This window comes from Pimephales promelas, chromosome 5 (assembly GCF_988280905.1).
Source record: "Pimephales promelas chromosome 5, fPimPro1.hap1.1, whole genome shotgun sequence".
In the NCBI taxonomy this organism is placed as follows: domain Eukaryota; kingdom Metazoa; phylum Chordata; class Actinopteri; order Cypriniformes; family Leuciscidae; genus Pimephales; species Pimephales promelas.
The window spans coordinates 26028161-26049051 of record NC_142773.1 but is presented as its reverse complement, the minus strand read 5'-3'; the positions used below and the strand labels follow the sequence as shown (position 1 = coordinate 26049051).

General features: G+C 39.1%; 1 protein-coding gene across 3 annotated transcripts in view; it reads left to right on the top strand.

Annotated features, from left to right (window-relative positions):
- Positions 1-20891, top strand: part of astn1 (astrotactin 1) — a 225066-nt gene that overhangs the window by 201142 nt on the left and 3033 nt on the right. For all 3 annotated transcript variants that reach the window (XM_039654609.2, XM_039654610.2, XM_039654608.2), the window contains 3 exons: positions 3870-4002; positions 10491-10591; positions 10688-10871. In XM_039654609.2, coding sequence (XP_039510543.1) covers positions 3870-4002; positions 10491-10591; positions 10688-10871 — 418 coding nt within the window. The remainder of the gene's footprint in view (positions 1-3869; positions 4003-10490; positions 10592-10687; positions 10872-20891) is intronic.

Below are 20891 nucleotides of genomic sequence, written 5' to 3'. Positions count from 1 at the left end.
ATGACTTTCTTTCCTTCCTTTTTTTTCTGCCTATCTGTCTCTGTATTTCTCTTTATTTAAGTTATACACATTTCAGCTTCCTGGTTGACCACAGGGGAGAAACAGTAATGTCTATGTGTCTTAAGTAGCAACAAATTAGTTTAGGGGAAACATATGGCAAACATTGTGGAAAAGCTTTAGGCTCAAAACACTAGCAGCTCACATGAATCCACTCCACAGCTGTTGCCTCTGTATGTTTTTAATGGAATCCTCAGTATTTCATTGGAGAAATAAATATTTTTGTACACGATGGCTCAATATTTACCATAGACACGTGTATTTCAGTCAAGGTTTATGTTCTCTTTTTATTTGCAGTTGATTTATCTTGTTTCAGTAATGCACAAATCTGATACTTGCGTCAAGGTATTGATGTTTCTCAGGCTGAATGTAGGAGTCGTTTGAGGAATGTTGTCTTTGGCTCAGATGTTGAGAGTGGTCTTGCCTTGAACTGCTGAGGATGTTTTGTACTCTCTGTACTATACTGTATGCTTTTAAGTTGAGCATTTTTCCATGAATTTGACACTCCCGTTTATTTATGTATTTATTTATTTATTTTTTGATTCTGGATACATTAGAGGGATAATACATGACTTGTTGATCAGTCCCTGAATGAGGTCATACCAGGTTATTCCCAAATAGATGGCCACCCTCCACGTGTACTGTAAGTATTTTTCTCTGTACAGAGAAGCAGGCAGCATAAGACAAGCCACATGCCATTTTCAAGTTTTGATAACTATAGACAGACCTGTTTCCATTCAATTCACATTTATTTGTAAAGCGCTTTTCACAATACAAATCATTTCAAAGCAGAAAATGTTTACAGAAAATGCACATTACAATTTAGAGTGATCTGTTATCAGAGGTAACTGTCTAAGTTATGCATTTCAAAAATGTACATGCAAAATCACAGTTAGCAAAAAAAAAAAAATAATTTAAACAATGTAAAAATGTAATGCATAAACTATGAGTTTATTGAAGTAATGAATATTTGTGTGTTAACACAATGTTGCATGCATGTTGATTCAGAGTTTGCATCATCTGAGGTCTTTGCAGGAGTTGGCGCTGTCACTTCATACAGTAGGTGTTGTGCATCTGAAGTCCTCATAATAGGCTGGATCCAAACTGGAGCAGAAATACTTGAATTAGCGTAGCTGCTGTTCATAACATTAAGCAAGAACAGGGAGAGAGAGTCTGAGCCCCGAACATTATAAGGAAGGCTATTCCAGAATTTACGAGCCAAATGTGAAAACACTCTCCCTGCGTCAGTGAACTTAGATATTCTAAGCGCAGACTTTTGTGACCTTAAAGAGCGTAATGGATTGTAAGGCGATATTGTCTTTATGTTTTTGTTTTCTTCGATTTTGATTTGCTTTGGCCTATATGTATTGTTTCTTCAGCATTGTGGGATATTCTTCTCCAAAATGTCTTGCAAATTTCCTTGGATAGGCTGGGATCCTTATACCTGGCTGGGCCTTGATGTTTTAACAAAGTAATGAGAATCAGAGAGGGTTTTTGGTCAAAACCCATGGAAGTTTAACAGAGGGAAGCCAGACATCATAGTTTGGTCATGTCAACCCAGGTCTTTCCCGTTGAAAAATGAGACTGAGGTAAGAGGATGGAACATGATGAAAGAGCATACATATAGCCGTATTTGCCAGACACCTGTATTCGTAACGATTGTCAGACAACGCTTTAGTTTGATAAAGAAGTGAATATAACTTGATAGGTCTTTTTATTTATTTATTTATTTTTATTTGACTTGTTATTATTTTCATATCACCATTTGTCAAAGATTTAAAGGGTCAGGTATTTGTTGATGTCCCTTATGGAAACACTGTGTACTTTTGATACTGATGACTTTGTTTTGTTTTTTGTTTTTTTTATGTGGACGTTTTATTGGAAGCCTTTTTCCTGCTGACCTGTTGTTGCAGGGAACTGGACTAAGTTTGCTTGCCAAAGCATGATGATGACACTTAAAATTGAGGGAATGAGCATTAGAAAATAATATGTTTTAAGCTTAAGAAACAAGAAAAGGGTACTGCTCTATAATTAATAATAATAATAATTAATAATAATTCGTTACATTTATATAGCGCTTTTCTGGACACTCAAAGCGCTTCACATAGAAGGGGGGGATCTCCTCAACCACCATATAATTATACTGATGACAGTGCGGTCACCATAATGTAAATCTTTGAATGCATCAGATTTACCTTCCTTTACAAAGAAATGTTCTTTATAATATTTCATAGAAAAGTAAAATTAAAAATTGTAAGTCCTAAATTTCCACCCGTCTGTTTCTGAGAACTACACCAAAAGGTTTTCCAGGGTAATACACCTTAAATTATCATTAAACAATTAAGTCTAATTTTCAAATATTTTTATTTGAAAGTTATATAAATAATTGAGTAGAATAGATTTTGTGTCTGTCCCTACGTTCTGTTCAACTCTGTTACAGCTGTTACAAAACAAAACAAAAAAAAACCTCCAAAGCATTTGTAGAAAATTCAAATGATGAAAATAAAAATTCAAAACAGCAAATAATGAAAATGTTGCATTTAAAGTGCATTCTATGAAAATGAAAAAAAGTTTACCAGAAAAGAAATGCCCTATTTTTTGTTTTTTATCTATACTTGAAATGTACCCGTAATTCTGGAATGAATCATATATAATACTATTATATACTGTATATAATTAAAAAAAAAATCATGAATTATTTTCTAACACAGTGAACAGCTCTATCACTTTTTCCATTCTGTATTCCTGTTTAAATGTTCTCCATAAATAATCTTAAAACATAATATCTTCCTCAATTCATAAATGGCACACAATTAAATGTCTCATAAAAACATTTTTCCACACACATCGTTTTATTGCCTTTTTACATTTCACCTTTTTTCGACATAAAACAAAGATGTTAGAGCTTGTTGTTGGTGGAACTGTATATGACTGGATAATTATGACCCGAAGTGCTGCAGTCTCTCACAATGTCACTTTTCATTAACGTCAGAGCATGTGTTCATCGACTGTCTTCTCCACAAGCACTGTAAATACTTACTGGTGACAGCAAGCACATAATCACACACACACACACACACTCATCATGTTTATCCTGGCATCATGTTCTCAGAAGCCTGGTATTTTCAAAGAGGAGGTCTCCAGGAAGACAGACAGGGTGACCACCACTTTTAAAAGGTTCCCCATCCACGGACAGGAGGTTTCTCTTTGCTATTAAAGGCACACGAGGCCCCCGTGCTTATGTCCTGTGACGCATGCAGGCCAGCTGGGCAAACAGTTTTCCTGTCCACTTTGTAATAAGAAAGGCAAAGCACAGGTGACTTCTGTATGGGCTCTTTATTTGTTTTTGCTTTTTTTTTTTTTTTTACATGGCTGACACTCACAGCTCGAACTGGGTCACGTGTCTCGTGTGAAATCAAACCACTAACATCTCCTCTGCTCGAAATGTCCAAACCACAGGGTCTCCGTCTCTGGAAGGTTCTAACGTGTTCCAGGGAGCAGGGGAATTGGGGAAACACTTGTTTTTATAGCACTGGGTCAGAGTCAGGCAGGGCTTTTCAGATTGAGGGCAATCCTCATGCAAAACAGCATCCAGTGCTTATGGTGCGGAGACTGTCCTGAGAAGATGGGCTGTTTTGCGGATGTTTGTTTTCCCTGCACATGCATGCTTGTCTATTAATGACATATCATTAATCATACTTCATCTGAAACTTGAAAGAAAACAAACAGAATGTTTGAAATAGTTTGGTGATCATGGGAGATCAAAATGGGTTTGTGTGTGTGTGCTAAACAAAGTTTTCTCCTCTTCACAGAGACTGTGTTGAGTTTTGTGGATGACATCATGTCTGGGGCCAAATCTCCGTGTGTGATGCTTGGGGACATCCCTGATCCCCTCTCATCTATCTCACTGATCATACGCTGCCTGGAGCCAGACACCACATACATGTGAGTTTCTGCTCTTATATAATGACCCATGACTTTTGAGTCTTTTTTATTCAAATATCATCATTTCCACTTTGAAATGAATTAGAGATTAATACTAGAATGTTCTCAACACAAAAGTTGATTGAAAAAGTTTGACTTTATCTTAATTTTATCCCCCTTTAATAGATGTAATTACATGCAGGTATTTAAAAATATGTATATACACAATAAGTGCATTGTATCAAAAGATTAATTCAAATTTTATTACATAGTAGTTAAAGACACATACTATAAAGTGGAAACATCATAATAATATGAATTAAAGAGGTCATCTCCAGGCCTTATGTTCACAATGTTTCTTAACCAAAGTGTTATGCGAGGTTTCTTCAGCATGGAACACCTGTTCCCTTTGCTTTTGCAAGAGGCATCGTCATTGAGCGCTTAAATCATTGAGTGAGAAACAAAACATAGCGGCCCCAATTTTGGCTTGATCATTCACTTGGACTTTGAACTGACGTTGAGTTGCATGTCTTCAGTCAGATGGGGGGGTTTAATATCTGCGTGAGTCTAAGCAATTACATCCAACTTTATATCCAAAGGCTGTGAAAATCCGATAATGATTTGTGAAAATATGTCTGGAGTATTTCCTACCTATGTCACTTGTCCAATATCAGTAGTTGATTTAGCATGTGCTTTTCACTAAATAGCTTGGCAGTTACTGTAGCAGGTAAGAGGTCTTTTTGGAAAGTATAATTGGCCCAATCATCGCTTTTGTATAAAAGCTGGTGACATCAGCCCGACGTCTTCTCTTGGAAGTGGTAAATGTGTGGTGGGCCCCTGTCTGTTTAGACTCCCATGGAGAGTTATGTGATGTATTACATCCTTTTCTCAGGAACGTTAAACTTTGTGCCACAGAGAAGAACATGGTTTGCTCGCCCAGTGGGCCTATTCAATTTGGGTGAGTTTTACATGCTTCAGCTACAGCATGGGGAAACATTTCATACTTTGGAATGGTTTTAAAGTGCGTCAAAGGGTGCACTTTGCGGTAATAGCAGAAACAGCAATAGAAAGATTGATGTGTTAAATGTGTGAGTGTAGATAAAAAAATATATGACAGTATATGAAAAAATGACAAATCACAATATAAATCGTCCCGGTTGAATATGTAACCTTCGTTCCCTGAATAGGGAACAGAGACGTTACGTCAGATGACAACGAATGGGGTTTCGCTTAGAAAGCCTATCGACTTTGAGTATTACAAAACGAGCCAATGGCAAAGGTAAGCCATGGATCTACAGAATTTGCATGGCGCAACTCTGCCCCACCTTGTGGGTATAAAAGGAGGACACCGGCAATATGCAGATATGTTTCTTTGACGAGGAGCCAAGAGTGAGCTTAGGCGATTCCGTGGTACAGCGGAAGTGGCATGCAGATGTAACGTCTCTGTTCCCTACTCAGGGACCGAGAGTTTCATACGTAACCGCGACGTTCCCTTTCGTTGTCACTCCGAGTTATGTCGGATGACGACGAATGGGGTTATCAGTCTAATCACGCAACCTTCACAGCACCCGGCGTAAATCTGAGATCCCTGTCACTAGACAAGCATGGACGAAGGACTCATATTTAGCACAGGAATACCAAGGTACACTGGGGAGTATTATCTCATATCTCAGAAATATGCAATTAATGCCCAGAGGGGGTACTTAGAGAATACACATATGACCCAGAGGGATGCATATGAAAAACACCGGGGTGTCCAGCCACAGGTGGAATATTTCAACCCCAAGGGTGGCAATGTGGCTTGCCGAGGCTGGCGAATGTGTTGGGTGTTGCCCAGCCTGCAGCTCTGCAGATGTCTGTTGGCGAGGCCCCATGCGCTAGAGCCTTTCCCTTCAGCTTTCCACCATAACAGACAAAGAGCTGATCTGAGGCCCTGAAACACTGCCTTGTATCTACATAGGCACGTTGGGCGCATACTGGACAGAGGAGTGCCATGGCTGGGTCTGAGTCCTCCAGGGGCAGCACTTGCAGGTTCGCCACCTGGTGGTAGGAACCTTGGGCGGGACATATCCAGGCCGTGGTCTCAGGATCACTCCAGGCAATTGACATGCCATAAGTGCTGGAGTCCTGTCCATGTTTCACATGGCGCCCCAACCCATGGTGGAGGCATCCGTTGAGACAACAACATGTCAGCAAGCTCGTTTCAGGGGCAATCAAACCCGTAGAAAACTGAGGTTCGACCACAGGGAGGTCTGACAGCAGGTCAGAGTAACTGGTACTCAGAGGGTGGCGTGTTGCCATGCCCACTTTGGGACTCATCGCGAAGCCAAAGCTGAAGCGGTCTCATATGAAGCAATCTGAGTAACGTTGCCTTGGCTGCCTGCAGATGCCATATGCCCCAGGAGTCTCTAAAACAGTTTCAGTGGATTTGCACTCTTGCTGCGGGGACATGGCGACCAAGTCGATGTCCATACTGAGGAAATAGATCCTCTGCACGGGACAAAGTTTGCTCTTCTCCCAGATGACCCGAAGACCCAGGCGGGCTCAGTTCCGGAGCACTAGGTCCTTGTGTTTGCAAACCTGGTCTCGAGAGTGAGCTAGTATCAGTCAAGATAGTTCAGGATGCGAACCCCGTGTTCATAATTGGGAACAAGGGCTGCCTCGATGACCTTTGTAAAGACGCGAGGAGACAGGCTAGACAGGAAGCCACCTCACTGCATGTCCCTGAGCATCTGGGCCTGGTAGCCAGCAGAATGGCCATGGCATGCAGTGAGGCAGCTCCCTGTCTTGCGGCTCTATAGGATTTCACCACAAGCGTAGGCGAAAAACTACAGGCTTCGGACAGGTGCTTAGGATCGTGCCGAGAAGAAGCACTCCGAGGACACAGTCGCATCGCAACAGAGAACCCCAGTGTACCCATGGGCAACGGCCCCGTCGAGGGGAGGAAATGCGGAGTAGATCAATGAGCAGTCCCAAGAAGACATGGGGGTCTTCCATGACATCAGAAAGTCAGAAATGGCTGTGGAGTGGAGAGAAACTTTTGGCTCCGAAGGGAAAAACATATCTGCATATTGCTGGCGTAATCCTTTTATACCCACGAAGTGGGCCGGAGTTGCGCCATGCAAATTCCGCAGACCCATGGCATTTCTTTGCCATGTCAATAGACTTTCTAATCGATACCCCATTCGTCTTCATCCGACATAACTCGGAGTGACAAAAAAAGGGAACTTAAATACACAGTGATAATGCTAACATAACGGACAGGTGTAATGTTTAGATGAGTTTTCATGACAACTGATGAGTGGAGGAAAATTAAGAATATTTTTATAGGTTTTTTTTGTTTGTTTGTTTGTTTTTAATTGTATTCTACTTGATGTGGAAAGACTATAGGGAGCCGATGTTCATAAGTTAGATCCCTTTCATTAATAAATCACACACATTGAATAAAACACATTGGATCACATTTCCCTGGCTTTCATGCAGTCTCTTTCTGGCACTTTGAGGATCTCACTGCTGTGATACTGCAGGTGGTACAGTAGTTGTTTATAATATCTTCCACTAGATGGGGATGTAGTTCAACGTAATCTTTACAACCTGCCTCTCATAGCCTACGGCACATATCATCAGTGATGGAGTCACTGCAGCAGTCTTCTTGGAGTGAGTGGGTACACCACCACAGCTGGTTGCCATTGTTCAAGTTGAGTTGTCTGTACTTAAGGGATTCTCAAATCAAAGCCATGAGCCGAAGGTAAACTCATGCTTATGTAATGGGAGTGGTGCAGTCATGCATTTTGATTTTAATGGAGGCATATGCTGTTATATGATTACATAATTCACACACTGAAACAATTTGTTGACTCTGAACTTCAAAGGACTCCTAAAAAGGTAATGGTTCATAATTTCCGAGATCTATTTGTAAGTGTTATTTCCAACCAAATCTAGGAATGATTCCAAATACACTTATTTGTTAATTTAACCTTAACCCTAAGCTTATTTTGATAAATGTTATTGTTTGAAACATGCATCGTGAATTAGAATTATTACTATTATTATTAGTAGTAGTTGTGATATATTTTATTGTGAATCATCGCCTTTTGTTTAATAAACATGCTCTGAACATGTTGAGCTGTGGTGCTTATGTTGGAAAATGTGGTTTAAATCTGGCCTGCAACATTTATCACAATCATATTGTTAAAGGCTCAAAGATATTTAATTTTTGATCCACATTCAGGTCAACTAGACTTTCTGTGTAAAATATGTATGATTTTTTATTTTTATTTTTTTTTATTAAAAGGGTGGTTTACTGCATTTTTTCTTTGCATGTTTGTGTTTATGGGGTAAATTATAACATGTATTCGTGGTTTTTCTTTTTTTAAAAGTCTTACTTTTCATAACTTTCACCTTTCTTGTAAGCCACTTTCTTCTCTGTCATTTGAACGACCGGTTTACATCCTGATTCTATGAAATCACTCCCCCAGAAACAGACAATGGGCTCAGATTGGTTAGTTTGGGCCGGTGTGTTGTGATTGGCACAACTGTGTAGTACACGTTGTCCGGAAACTTCACACCCATTACCTTTTCGGGCGAGAGTTGCATGTGCTCCGGTCAATGTAAATAATGGTGTCGATACTGCCATATCAGTTTGAGCCAGAATCAGACCCAGAAAGCGGTGATGAAGAGAAAAAAACTATATACACGGCTCTTACAAAACATTTCTGAATGGTACATTTTTGTTATTATTATTATTATTATACCTATTCTATTCTACTATTGTTATAAGAATTTCAATACGTTGTTACTTGAAAATGCAACTGCTGCTTGTTAGCTTTTGAGATACAGTTTTCTCCTGATTAAACATTTAATAAAACCGAATAAATGTTTTTCAAAATTATTGTTTTATCGATATAATTAACAACCATTTATCTATTCACAAAACATAGTTTACTCAGTGTATCGTTTTATTGAGGTGTAGCCTACATGTGACAACTGTGTTAAATCATTCTGTAGGCCTACACTGATAACAGCAGCTGAAGTTTGCTGCGATTACATAGCCGATATTTTTTTTTTAACTTTATTCACGTTTGTCTTACACAAAATAGCATCGAAGTAACTGGCTCCTATAGACAAACAGCATTGGTATCGGTTTACGTTCTTGATCAAATCGAAAAAATTACGTCATATATACATGAAAAATACATTTACAAAATTAGTACATATACAAATTCAGGTCCAAAATGTTTGTACGTAGACACAAAATAGCATAACTAAGTGGCTATAAAGCCAGCGCTGGCATTTGATCAAACTAAAACATTACGTCTGAAATACATTTAAAATTATTAAGTCTTTCAGGTTGTGGCCCAACAACTGCTGCCTCTGGTTTCAAAGTTGGAACTGCTTCATGTTTTAACAGTTTCTTGCTGAATCCGATATTGAATTTGTGGAGATTTTGGAAGCTGTCTTTCGTAAAATGCGCAGCACAGAGAGCTAAATTACGATTGTAATTTTCAGGAACATAATCAAACATAAATTGTATCCATTGTTGACGAACTACAACGTCCGTAGGATGCCCGAACACAGAAGACCTGACAGTTCGGTGAAAATAACTCACTTTCGATGAGCCGCAGAAATATGGCCATCCCCAAGGGAGGGTTGATGCAAATGTATGTGTTAGTTACGTATAAAACCCGTTTTAGTCCCATTAGAGTCGTTTTTGTATAGGCATTAAACTCCCTGATTTTTAAAAGACGATATCTCTGCTTACACTTTCTTTTACACTTTCTGCTTGAACTTTCAGCGCTGCAACTTTGCAGATACTATTATCTGCACCCCCCCCCCCCTTAAAATATCCAAAAACTACTACAACAAATGTATATATTTTGTTGACTTTGTTGACTTGTATACTTGCATTATCCCAAATGTTTCCAACAATGTTTACATCCAGAGAATTTAGCTATTTTAACCAGTGTAAAGGCCGGTGTCATTGTGTCGCCTGTCATAATTATCAACACACTCAAACTTAATTGTAGTATGATTGATTGTTTTGAAGAAGTAAAACAGCGCTGCATTACCCCACAATTTCAATTAGTCAAATAAAGTGACATAAGTAGTTATTCAGCATGTGCGGCTTTTTCAGTAGAATTAAATAAAATAATGTTAAATTACGTGATCAAATGTAACTAAAAATGTTTAGGGAAAGAAGGAGGCAGATGCAACTTTAATAGTAACTTTAATTGTCGAAAAAAATAAAAAATAAAACGAAAGGAGCAGCAGAGGGTGACTGCAGTATATAAGCATAATAAAGACAGAAGTGTAAAATGTCCCAAGCTCTCGACCAGCTCTTCTTCATACTACAGTAATGTTAATAAAACTTTTCAACTTATTCTATTAACTCTAACCCCAAGCTAACAGTCTACTAATACTCTGAGAGTTAGTGTAACTTGAGAATTGAGTGTAACTTGAAAAAGAAAAGAAATTGAGTATGTGACAAATGTCTAATTGTGCAATGTCAGGTTTAGGCTGTGGGCGGTGGACAACACAGGTCGGCGTTCCAGTCCGAGTGAGGTGACGATCAAAACTCCCTGTCCTGCCGTGGATGACGTCAAGGCTCAAGGTAGAGAACTGCTCGCGTATTGTAAAATGAACTTCTTAGGTTAGGGCAAAATTCAGAAGATCAGAAGTGATGTGATTTGGTTGAATATCCCCTCAGAAATAGCAGACAAGATTTACAACCTGTTCAACGGCTACACCAGCGGGAAGGAACAGCAGACGGCCTACAACACGCTTATGGACCTGGGCTCACCAACCCTCCACCGAGTACTTTTCCACTACAACCAGCGCTATGAGAGCTTTGGAGAGTTCACTTGGCGCTGTGAAGATGAACTGGGGCCCAGGTTTGTAAAACGATTATCAAGCTCTGTTACAAAAGCTAGTTAAATGCTTATAGGCAGCTAACTTTTTAGACTGCATTGCAACCATTATAGAACTTTATAAGGAACCAGTTATAGTAGTGTCCCAAATCGATTCCAAATTGCACTCCACACTGGATACAATTGCAATTGGTTTCAGTTGCGTTTGATGTTAGCATGTTGCTAAGCTAACAGCGCAACACTATTAAAAAACAAACACAAATATTACATAAAATGATCAATTAGTTTTATTTATTTTTCATTTATGTGCGTGAATTTGAATTATTAAATAGTTGACTGAATTCTATGAACTATTTTTTTATAAGCTATTTAGTATAGAATTAAATATATTTATTATCTACATTTTGTGAAGTAATATTTTTATTGAGCTCAGTGCAGTGCATTATGGGATGTTACATCGAAATAAATGTGGTGTGTTAGGGGGACGCATTGATTTTTATTTAATTGCAATAAAACCTAATATCGTGTTTCACAAGCTTTTATGTGCTTTTTTGTTTTTCATTGCTCCTTAAATAACATAATAAACCCAATTTATTCTATTATGGATTTTAACGTCAGACGTGATTCGGGAATTTGTGTTAATTAGGTTTAAATTGCAATCAAACTGATTATAGTACATTTAAAGGGATCACTAAGGCATCAGGCTGACCACAGAACCGGGTGGCAATCTTTATACACCCTCCAAAACAAACCAAAGACAAATAAGGTCTGGATTTTAGAATTGCACTGAAACACTTTCTAAACGTAGCCATGTGTTCGATATAAAACTTGAACGCTTCCTCGCTGATGCACAGTAGAGGCAGGTGAATTTAATTAAGGCCATTTGGACGACCGTACCTGAGGCCTCGGTTCAAATTAAAAGGTTGTATTTAATCGCCTCCATGTTGCAAGGTTTTCCTTTCTTGCTCCCGAGTTGCTGCTCTAAAACACAATCATATCAAACTCCATCCCACCCAGTGTGACTGATGAGAGTTATGGCTCTTTCAGACTGCACGATTTTCAAAGTAGTCAGGTCGTTGCTCTTTTCACACTGCATGACTATCTTGGCCAGCATTCAGTCGCTGCTGTGTTCACACTGGACGATGGATCGGCGACAGAAGGTTTCACACTGCATGACCTTAGAAAAATCGCCGACAGACTCTGTCTAGCACGCTGCACGCAAACTACATTTCACAACAAACACGCGTGAGATATGAAAAGGAAACAACGCGCGACACCACACGTGCAAGACCGGAGTTCTCACGTGAGATTTTTTTTTTCGACCCGGTTGTGGTACAGCTGGTCAAACAGACACGAGTGCTCCTGCCAAATTTCGACTAATTTTTCTTCCATTTATTGTGTCCAAATAGACCGAGAAGAAGCTTTTTTTTGTTGAAACAATGCCATATCATGTTGATATGTGATCTATAACTCCTCCCCGAACTCCCTGCTGCTCTGTATCTTGCTCTCTCACTGGCTGCCGGTGATCGCCGATGTAGTTTTCAGTCAAAACACTTTTCACACAGCAGGATTTTGAATCGCCGACAGGTCCAGATATTTAGCATGCCAAATATCTCACGGGCGTCGGCGACTCGTCGGTGATTCTCTCAGTTCGCGTCTTTGTTCATTCACACTGCGTGATTGTCACTCGCGTGAACGAGCGCCGATTTGCCTGTGATTTCGGGCATTTGTCGGCGATTTCTCAAAACCTGTCGGCGAGCCAAAATCGTGGCTAAAATCATGCAGTCTGAACTCGGCATTAGCCGCTGTGAGGACTTCAACAGTGCTGTTTTCAAACCAAGATCATGGATTCATGGTAGTTTAGTTGAGTTCAGGCCTAGGATATTTTCTCAGTCACGCATGATTTAGCATGTTCCAGTTTGCTCTTCTCTTTACTTGTCACGGTGTGGGTTTTGTGTCTTGTTCCTTGTTCTTGTCTGTCATGTGAGGCTGCCATGTGTCTTGTCAATTCTTAATTTTTCTCATGATTGTTCCCAGGTGTCTGTGTGTGTGTGTGTGTTTTGTCAGTTTTGCTTGCCTTCCTTGTTTGAATAAATGTTTGCTGCTGGATCCCACTCTCATTTCTCTGAAACAGCCACCATTACATTACTATACATCTCTTTCTCCATTCACACACTTTCCAAAGTAGCTGTATATCCTGATCCAATATTTTTTTTTTTCAATAAATTAAAAAAAAAAAAATCTGTCTATCAATGCCATCATGGAATCAATCAATAAAAATACCATCACTTTTAATTGTACATACATTTAATGTGCTATTTATTTATTTGTATTTTCTTTCCAGTATGCTTATTTTTATTTATTTCATTCATACATATTCAGTTCATAATGTATTCAATTTCATTATATATTGATTCTCTTCATGATGTCTGCTACATTTTATTTCAAGTTGTATATTTCAGTTCGTTTTACATTGTAATGTGCACTTATTTCATAATTCTTTTATTATACCTTTCTTTGGTGTGTTTAATAATTTCATTATATTTCTATTTGAGTTTATTTTATATAAGGGAGTTAGTTAAGTTACTCAATTTAATTTATTAATTGCATTATTTATAAAGTTATTATTATCATTAATCTTTCCATACGGAGGGCCCTATGAGTGCTAAAGGGCAAGTGGTCTGTTGACCCCATGTTGAGTCAAGTGATGTAATAATACTGTCACTGCGGATCATTACATTAAGCCGTATGTTCCTAAACTTCCATCCTACATCAAAGATTCAACTGATGTCATTAATAAAATCGCAGAATATCCTGGGGATATTTTCCTGGTCACTCTAGATGTACAGAGCCTCTACACTAATATACCCCATGAACAAGGATTAGAAGCCTTAGGATTTTACCTCCAAGAACGCACTGATTTCCCACCCAGTAGTTTCATCTGTGAATTGGCCTCTCTAGTCCTTATTTTTCCTTCATAGGGGATTTTTATTTACAGCTAAAAGGTACATCCATGGGCTCAACCTTCGCTCCAGACTTTGCCCATTTATATATGGGTATGTTTGAGTATAATTTTGTCTTTAATCCGGACAGAAACCCTTTTTATCAAAACAATTCTGAAGTGGTATACAGTAGATATCTTGATGATATATTTTGTCTTTTCCAAGGGAATTTGAATTTGTGTCTCTCTTGAATGATGTATATGCTGATTTAAAATTCTCGATTGAATATGATTTACAACGGGTATCTTTCCTCGACATGTAGATAGAGTTAAAGGATGGAGGCCTCATTACCACACTTTACAGGAAACCCACTGACCGTAACACCCTTCTTTTGTAGTGCCCATCCTAAAGCCTTAAAAAATGGCCTACCGAAAAGTCAGTTTTATAGACAGAGGCGTATATGCCATACCGATGAAGACTTCATAGAAAAGTCTTTAGATATGAAACAAAGGTTTCTAGAAAGAGGTTGTTCTGTTCAGTGTGTTGATGACACCTACCAGCCCTACCAGGCTTCCCTGTCTAAATCAAGACTCTACTGACAAAAAGTATTACGAAAGATAAAAAAATTTCAGTAACCTGTATCACAACCTTTACTCCTTGGGCTAACATGTTTAAGAGCACCATTCTTAAATATTGGGACATTTTGACTTCAGACACAGCTCTCACTCGACATTTCGAAGATCCACCTCTTTTTGTTTTCAAAAGAGGGCCAAACCTACGAAACAAACTAGTTAGAGCCAATATATTACCAAGCCCGAGACAGACACTTTTGGCTCCCCTAAAACATGGAAATTACCCTTGTGGTAACTGCTCAGTGTCACAATACGTGGAAAACTAATACTTTTACACATCCTAGAACAGGGAATTCGTGTCCAGTAAGAGGGGTGATCACATGTAACACTAAAAATGTCATCTATATGCTTAAATGCACATGTGATATGATTTAAATTGGCAAAACTATTCGCCCTCTGAAGCAAAGAACCAGCGAACACAAAAGTTCAATAAGACGAAATAATATGAATTACCCTGTGGCCCGCCATTTTAACAATCACTCACATCCTCTATCCTCCCTCAGGTTCCAGGGAACAGGTTACTTCTCACAAGCCCCTTTTACACCAAAGCATTTTGAGAGCCGGTTCGGAGCCGGTGCCTGCGCACAAACCTGTTCTTTGTGTTTCAACAGCCAAAGAACCGGTTCTCGGCCAGGAGAACTAGTTCCAAAGCGGCACCAACTCTTTGCTGGACTAGAACCGTTCTTTTACCACGTCATGCTTACGTCGGGGGCTGAGGCGGGTTTAGATGTGTTCTAAACATCTTTTCTGACCATAATAAAGGATCGCAAAGCCAAGAGAAACATTTGCAGAAACACGATGGAGTCCGCCTTTGTAATTGTTCTGCTTGAAGTTAACGCGTGCGTTTCTATTTTTGTATTTTTTTTTATTGAAGACATTATAAGCAAAGAAGAAAAGTCACGATATAGAACAAATAAATGGAAAGAAAAAAGACACAATTACAGGGGTACATAACTTATCAGAAAAAATTACATATCAAACGAAAAGATTAAAAGACTTACATATTTCAATTGTTTTTTTAAAGCTTTCTTGGTATACAAGTTAGAGATAATCCGAAAGTAATGTTGTATTTGCAAGTGTTTCTAGCTAAGACGTATGGCGACGTACACAGTGACGTAACAACGTCGTTCCCTGGGCGCTCTAGTCAGTGGAAAAACAAATAGGTTCTGAAGCAGTTCGCAAGTTGAACCAACTCCGAACCAACTTTTAACCAGCACCAGTTCCGAACCAGTTCTTTTTTTGGTGGAAAAGGGGTAACAGAGGGGGTGATGTAGACAGGCCTCTATGTCAGAGGGAGCTATATTTGGATCTACAGGTTAGAAGCTCTACAAACACAGGGCCTAATGCTGCGCTCACGTGCTATGGAAAAAAGGATATTTTCCACTTGTGAACTGGTATTTACCAGTGTGTTGCGTTCAAGTGCTTTTGTTGTCGTAATGTGGTAAAAAGATAAATAGTTAGCTAAAACTGTTTTAGATTGCTTAAGTCATCTGCAACAGCAAGAAAATGATTTATCAAAACTCAAAAAGGTAAATAATATGCTAATATATTTTCTAGATCATGAATAGTATATATTTTTACCATTCACGACTCTCACGGTGCTCTCCGCCATTTTGAAATGGTCAAAGGTTATCTCATCTCGGCAACTCATCCATCAAAATATTCTACGAGTTGCCCAGTAGAAAATACCACATGAGGGGGTGTTCATGTGCATTTTCCACGTCGTGCATTTTCCATTTTTATTGCGGCCATAGCCTGATGTTCACATGCAATAGGTTGTTGATGTAACATTATGATTTTTTTTGAAAAGAAAATATATGTCTTTACATTTTTTTTAAAAAAAATTGTAAAAGGTTTTTTTTTGTTAAACAATTTTTCTTTATATATTCTTTTCTTTGTTTATTTTTTTCTCCTTGTATATTTTTGGAAATCTTTATGTATTTCATGTTGTTTTGGTTTTCTGTAGACCCTGTGCCTAAGGATATTTGTGATGGGTTAGTTTAAACTACATTACCCATGTTCCCTATCCCTGTAGCCTTAGCCATGTCAACACAGGTGTCTGGCATTATACAATCAGGAGAGGTGATTAACTAGAGCCTTTTTGTATGGCCATGTTCACTTTGTTTGTATGCCTGAAGAAGGTCGCACGTCCGAAAGCTTGCTTATAAATTGATGTTGCACAGTTTTTTTAGTGTGCGTCAGCTATTTTTACAATTTTTCATGATCATTCTATGCAGCAGCACCTCCCTTTAAGACTTATTTTGACAGATGAGCGGTGGTTCTTTTCAATTCTTGGATAATACTGTCACTGGCCATCATTTGAGAACTTAAATGATAGTAGATCAATTAGTATGAATTGACCCCCTAAAGCTGTCTCCTACGACGAATGCATCAAGATAACTCAAAAACAACATTCATTCATATTAATTTATCCAGATATTTGCTCAATAATGGGAGCGTGTGATCATGCCCCTGTGATCAACCCAGTTCCATGAAATGTTGTGTAAGTTTTTAGGCTTCAGATAAGCCGTTCAAGTGGAGGTCTGGGGAGATGGGCCATTATCTCCTCCGCATCTGCCTTCCAAACAACTCGTATGCGTCATTTCCAATCTCATTACACCCATACGGGATTTTTTAAAGCAAAGGATTGGAAGGAAGAATAAACAAAGAGAATTTGTTTCTAAGTCTTCGATACCAAAGGAATGCAGTTCACTGGGGTTTCCTCATTTAAATGCGATTTTCTTCAATCAGTCATAATACAAGATAATTGTCACTAAACTGGTCCCACTCTGGTCCTGACTTGGAAAAGACGAACATATTTCCTGTTTTCTTTCTTTTTGAGATATCATAAAGGTCATCTTGTGACTCACTTTTAATTGGTGGGCCTATTTGTTGGACTGACTCACGCTACAGTATAATTGGTGGAATTCAGTGTGTTCGGTTAAAGTTCCTTCTTTGTTTTCATAAGAGATTAATGCTATAAAGTTACTATAAGGAGCATTGTCACTCTCTCATGAGGCTCTTTCAAATGGATGTTATGAAAGGTGGGTTGGTGTGTTACTGTGGTGGGTGTCAGTGGAATTCAGCTGATTGTTTCCTCTCAGACTGGTGCAAGAGATTTCGGAAAAGCGAGAGTGAGAGAGGCACTGGCAGAGGCCAAGAGGTTGAAAACGTACCTTGGAAATTAGAGGCCACTTTCCACTTCCATACATGCTGGAATTTATGGTGACAACCGTTGCTATTTGGAGACCAAAACGGACTTTCTTGAAAAATTAAAGGATAACAAACCACAGGGTTTTGTTTTAAGCAAATAAACATCCAAATTCCTTCAACCACTGAAATGTGGCAAGATATTAAAAACACAAATACATTCAAAAGAAAGATATAAATTACAGCATCTCTACTGCACATGGGAATATTTATCATTTAATATGCTAGTGATTTCTGACACCATTAAAATTCCATTATTATATGTTGTGAATTAAGTGGAAGCCAAAGAAAATAATGATGTTCAATAATTTCAAACACAACCAATCGAAACACCGTACGATCAGTTTAATCGATTTAAGCCACATTCTAATCGTAAACTTAAAAATGCACTTAGCTACCCTAAAAGCCTGCTTGGTCCATGCAGATTTGGTTTTTGGTATTTATACAGTAGAGTGTTGAGCTTCTGGTTTGGCAGGGTTTTGAAGTGAAGCTATGACTTAGGAATGAGGCGCTCTTTCCGTACTCTTGGTATCACATTTCAGCTTTTTGTCTTTTGCGAAGGACATTGGTGCTTCATAACATTCACACATACTCAATAAACGTCCTCTCGAGTCACTGTCGCTAATAGAATTCACAGGTACTTAACCGTAGGTGCGACTGCCGTTCACCTAATCGGTCCTGTAACCTCAAAAGATTCTTGACGGGAACGTTTTTCATTTTTAAAGGCTTTGCCATTAGAGTACACCACAGGCTTGATTTATGATCAATCTCCTCGGTCCAGATTTTGAAGAGCGTCATTTAAGGGGTGCAGACAGAAGACCTGTGTTTTAGCTGAATATGGCCATCGCCTGCAGTTTATATTTATTATATTGGAGTCTCCCATCAATCTTTCAGTCTCATGCTCTGGAGCAGCTTGTGAGGTGGGCATTCTCAGAATGGATAGGAATGGAATGCTCAATGTTTAAACCACCGAAGGAAGAAAAAATTCAAGCTAGTGTCAAGAGCATTGTGTAACAGGAATATTATAAAATGCGGTATGAACATCACAATGGCTGTTAGCAGAAAATACTAACTTGCACGTCACTTGCGGAACAAGAAATGTGCTGTGTGCGTCCATACCGAGACCTTCTTGTAATTAGATGGTACAAAAATAAAACAAATATTACAATAAAGGGATCGAATTAGATGAGAGTTTAGAGTGAGTTTTTATTTTATTTGTTGACTAATCGTCCAAAATATAAAGAATATTTTATAATAATATATTTAAAAGAAAAAAATACTTCATAAAACTTTTGTTGAAAATTGTGAAATATTTTAACACTTATCTAAACTATTTTTTATGTTATTTTAAATGCAATATATCCCTTTAATGGCAAAGTTGAATTTTTAGAAGCCATCACCCCAGTCTTCCATGTCATATAATGCTTCAGAAATAATTTTAATATGTTAATTTCTTGCTCAATTTTTTTTCAATGTTAAAAACAGTTGTGCTGCTTAATAACTTTTTTTTAGCATTTAGCATTTTTGTCTTTATAGTCACTTTTGTTCAATTTAAATGAATTCTTGCCCAATTAAAGTGTTGTTCCCTTTCAAGGGAACTTCGAGCTGCGTTGTCAAACGCGATGGGAACGCTCTGTGTGATTGCGTCGTGAAGCGTCTGTACAATCAGTCCAATGAGAGAGTAGGACGTCAGGTGACGTCACTGACCAGGAAACTATAAAGCACCCTTGAGATCAGATCGCGACAGTTTCTGTTGCCTTCAGCAAGTGATCTCTGTACTCTGTCCTTGTCTATTTATTGTTGTTTGTCAAAGCCAAGAAAAGAAATATATATCACAATCTATATTTATGGCAAGCAGGATTATAGACGCTGTGTGGTTCCCTGCCCTCGTTACATCACGGGTGGGGACACACATCAGCTATTTGTTTGGGAGTGGAGCATGCCAGCAGTCAGTTCTCGAGGGAGCTGACTGTGGACATTGCGAGAAGCTGTCCGCGAGGACGCTCCGCTCCCGCCGGGCGTACTCCGAGGAGGACGGTTCGGTTCGGTTCGCGGTCCCCGCGCGGGTCTCTCTGTTGCCGAGGCACGGAGACGACTCGCATTTCGGGGTTCGCGAATGGATCTAACAGCGGGGGTTGGGATGAGCTCAGCTCTATCTCAGCTTTCACATGCCAGATCTAGTGGACTGCGATTTCCAGTTCCGAGGAATTGGTATCGTTAGTGTTTTGTTTTAAAAAGAAACAGTACAAAACAAATAAAAATGTTAAGAGAAAGGCAGATGTTTGACTTTTAAATGAATGAATAAATAAGTCAGCTCATATCTGCTGAATAAAGAGGAGCTTTTAAAAGGAGGTTTTATTTATGCTTTTGCCAGTTAAATTTTACTGGCTAGCTGAATATTATGAGATTGAAAAATAAATAAGAGTTTTTAGATTAAATTTATCTTAAAAACTAGAAAACTCTGTATCTCAGCCTCCTCGTCGGGTTTATATTTTATGTGTTTAATCCGCAGATGTCTAATTATAGCAATGTTTGGGTATTTCAGTGCCTTGGGGTAAAGAGATGCTTGCAAGCTTTCTCTCTCCCGAGTCAGTGTCATCGTTTTTAACCCCGACGTTACCCACAAGCCATCATAAATAATGAATACATTTTTATTAGGCAGCCCTGGTGGGTATGGAATGAGTGTGAGGTGCGACTCTCTGAGGAGGGTCGCAGCGCTACCAGTTCGGTTGTTCTCGAAATTAAAACAAAATTATGAGGGTAGGCAAGATCTGAGGACTGCTATCTCTAAGAAAGCCCTCTGTGGGTCGATGCTATGAGGAGCATCGCAGCACGGCCACATCGGCTGTTCCCTGTCGGCTCGCCGTTTCAGGGCGCCGAGGTGTCAGCGTCCTCATACGGTCCTACGAGGAGGTTCGTAGAGTGGTCAGTTCGGTTGTTCCCGGTCGGTTCGCCGTTTCTGGGCACCGAAATGTCCGTTCCACAAAATCCCGAGGCCAGTCTCGAGAGACTGGTCCCCTTAGTGGAATTCATGGCATGGAATTCAGCGTGGAAACTATGGCCGGATATTCCTCTATGGGTCCTGCATGTGATAGAAAAGGGTTACAGAATTCAGTTAAAAGAAAAGAAACTGTTCTCGTTCACCCAGATTTCTAGGGGTCCTTCCCACCGTGGTGGTCCCCGAGCAGGCTCGGGTTATGGAACAGGAAGTGATGACGCTTTTGCAAAAAGGGGCTATGAAAGGGTTCCTCCTACCAGCA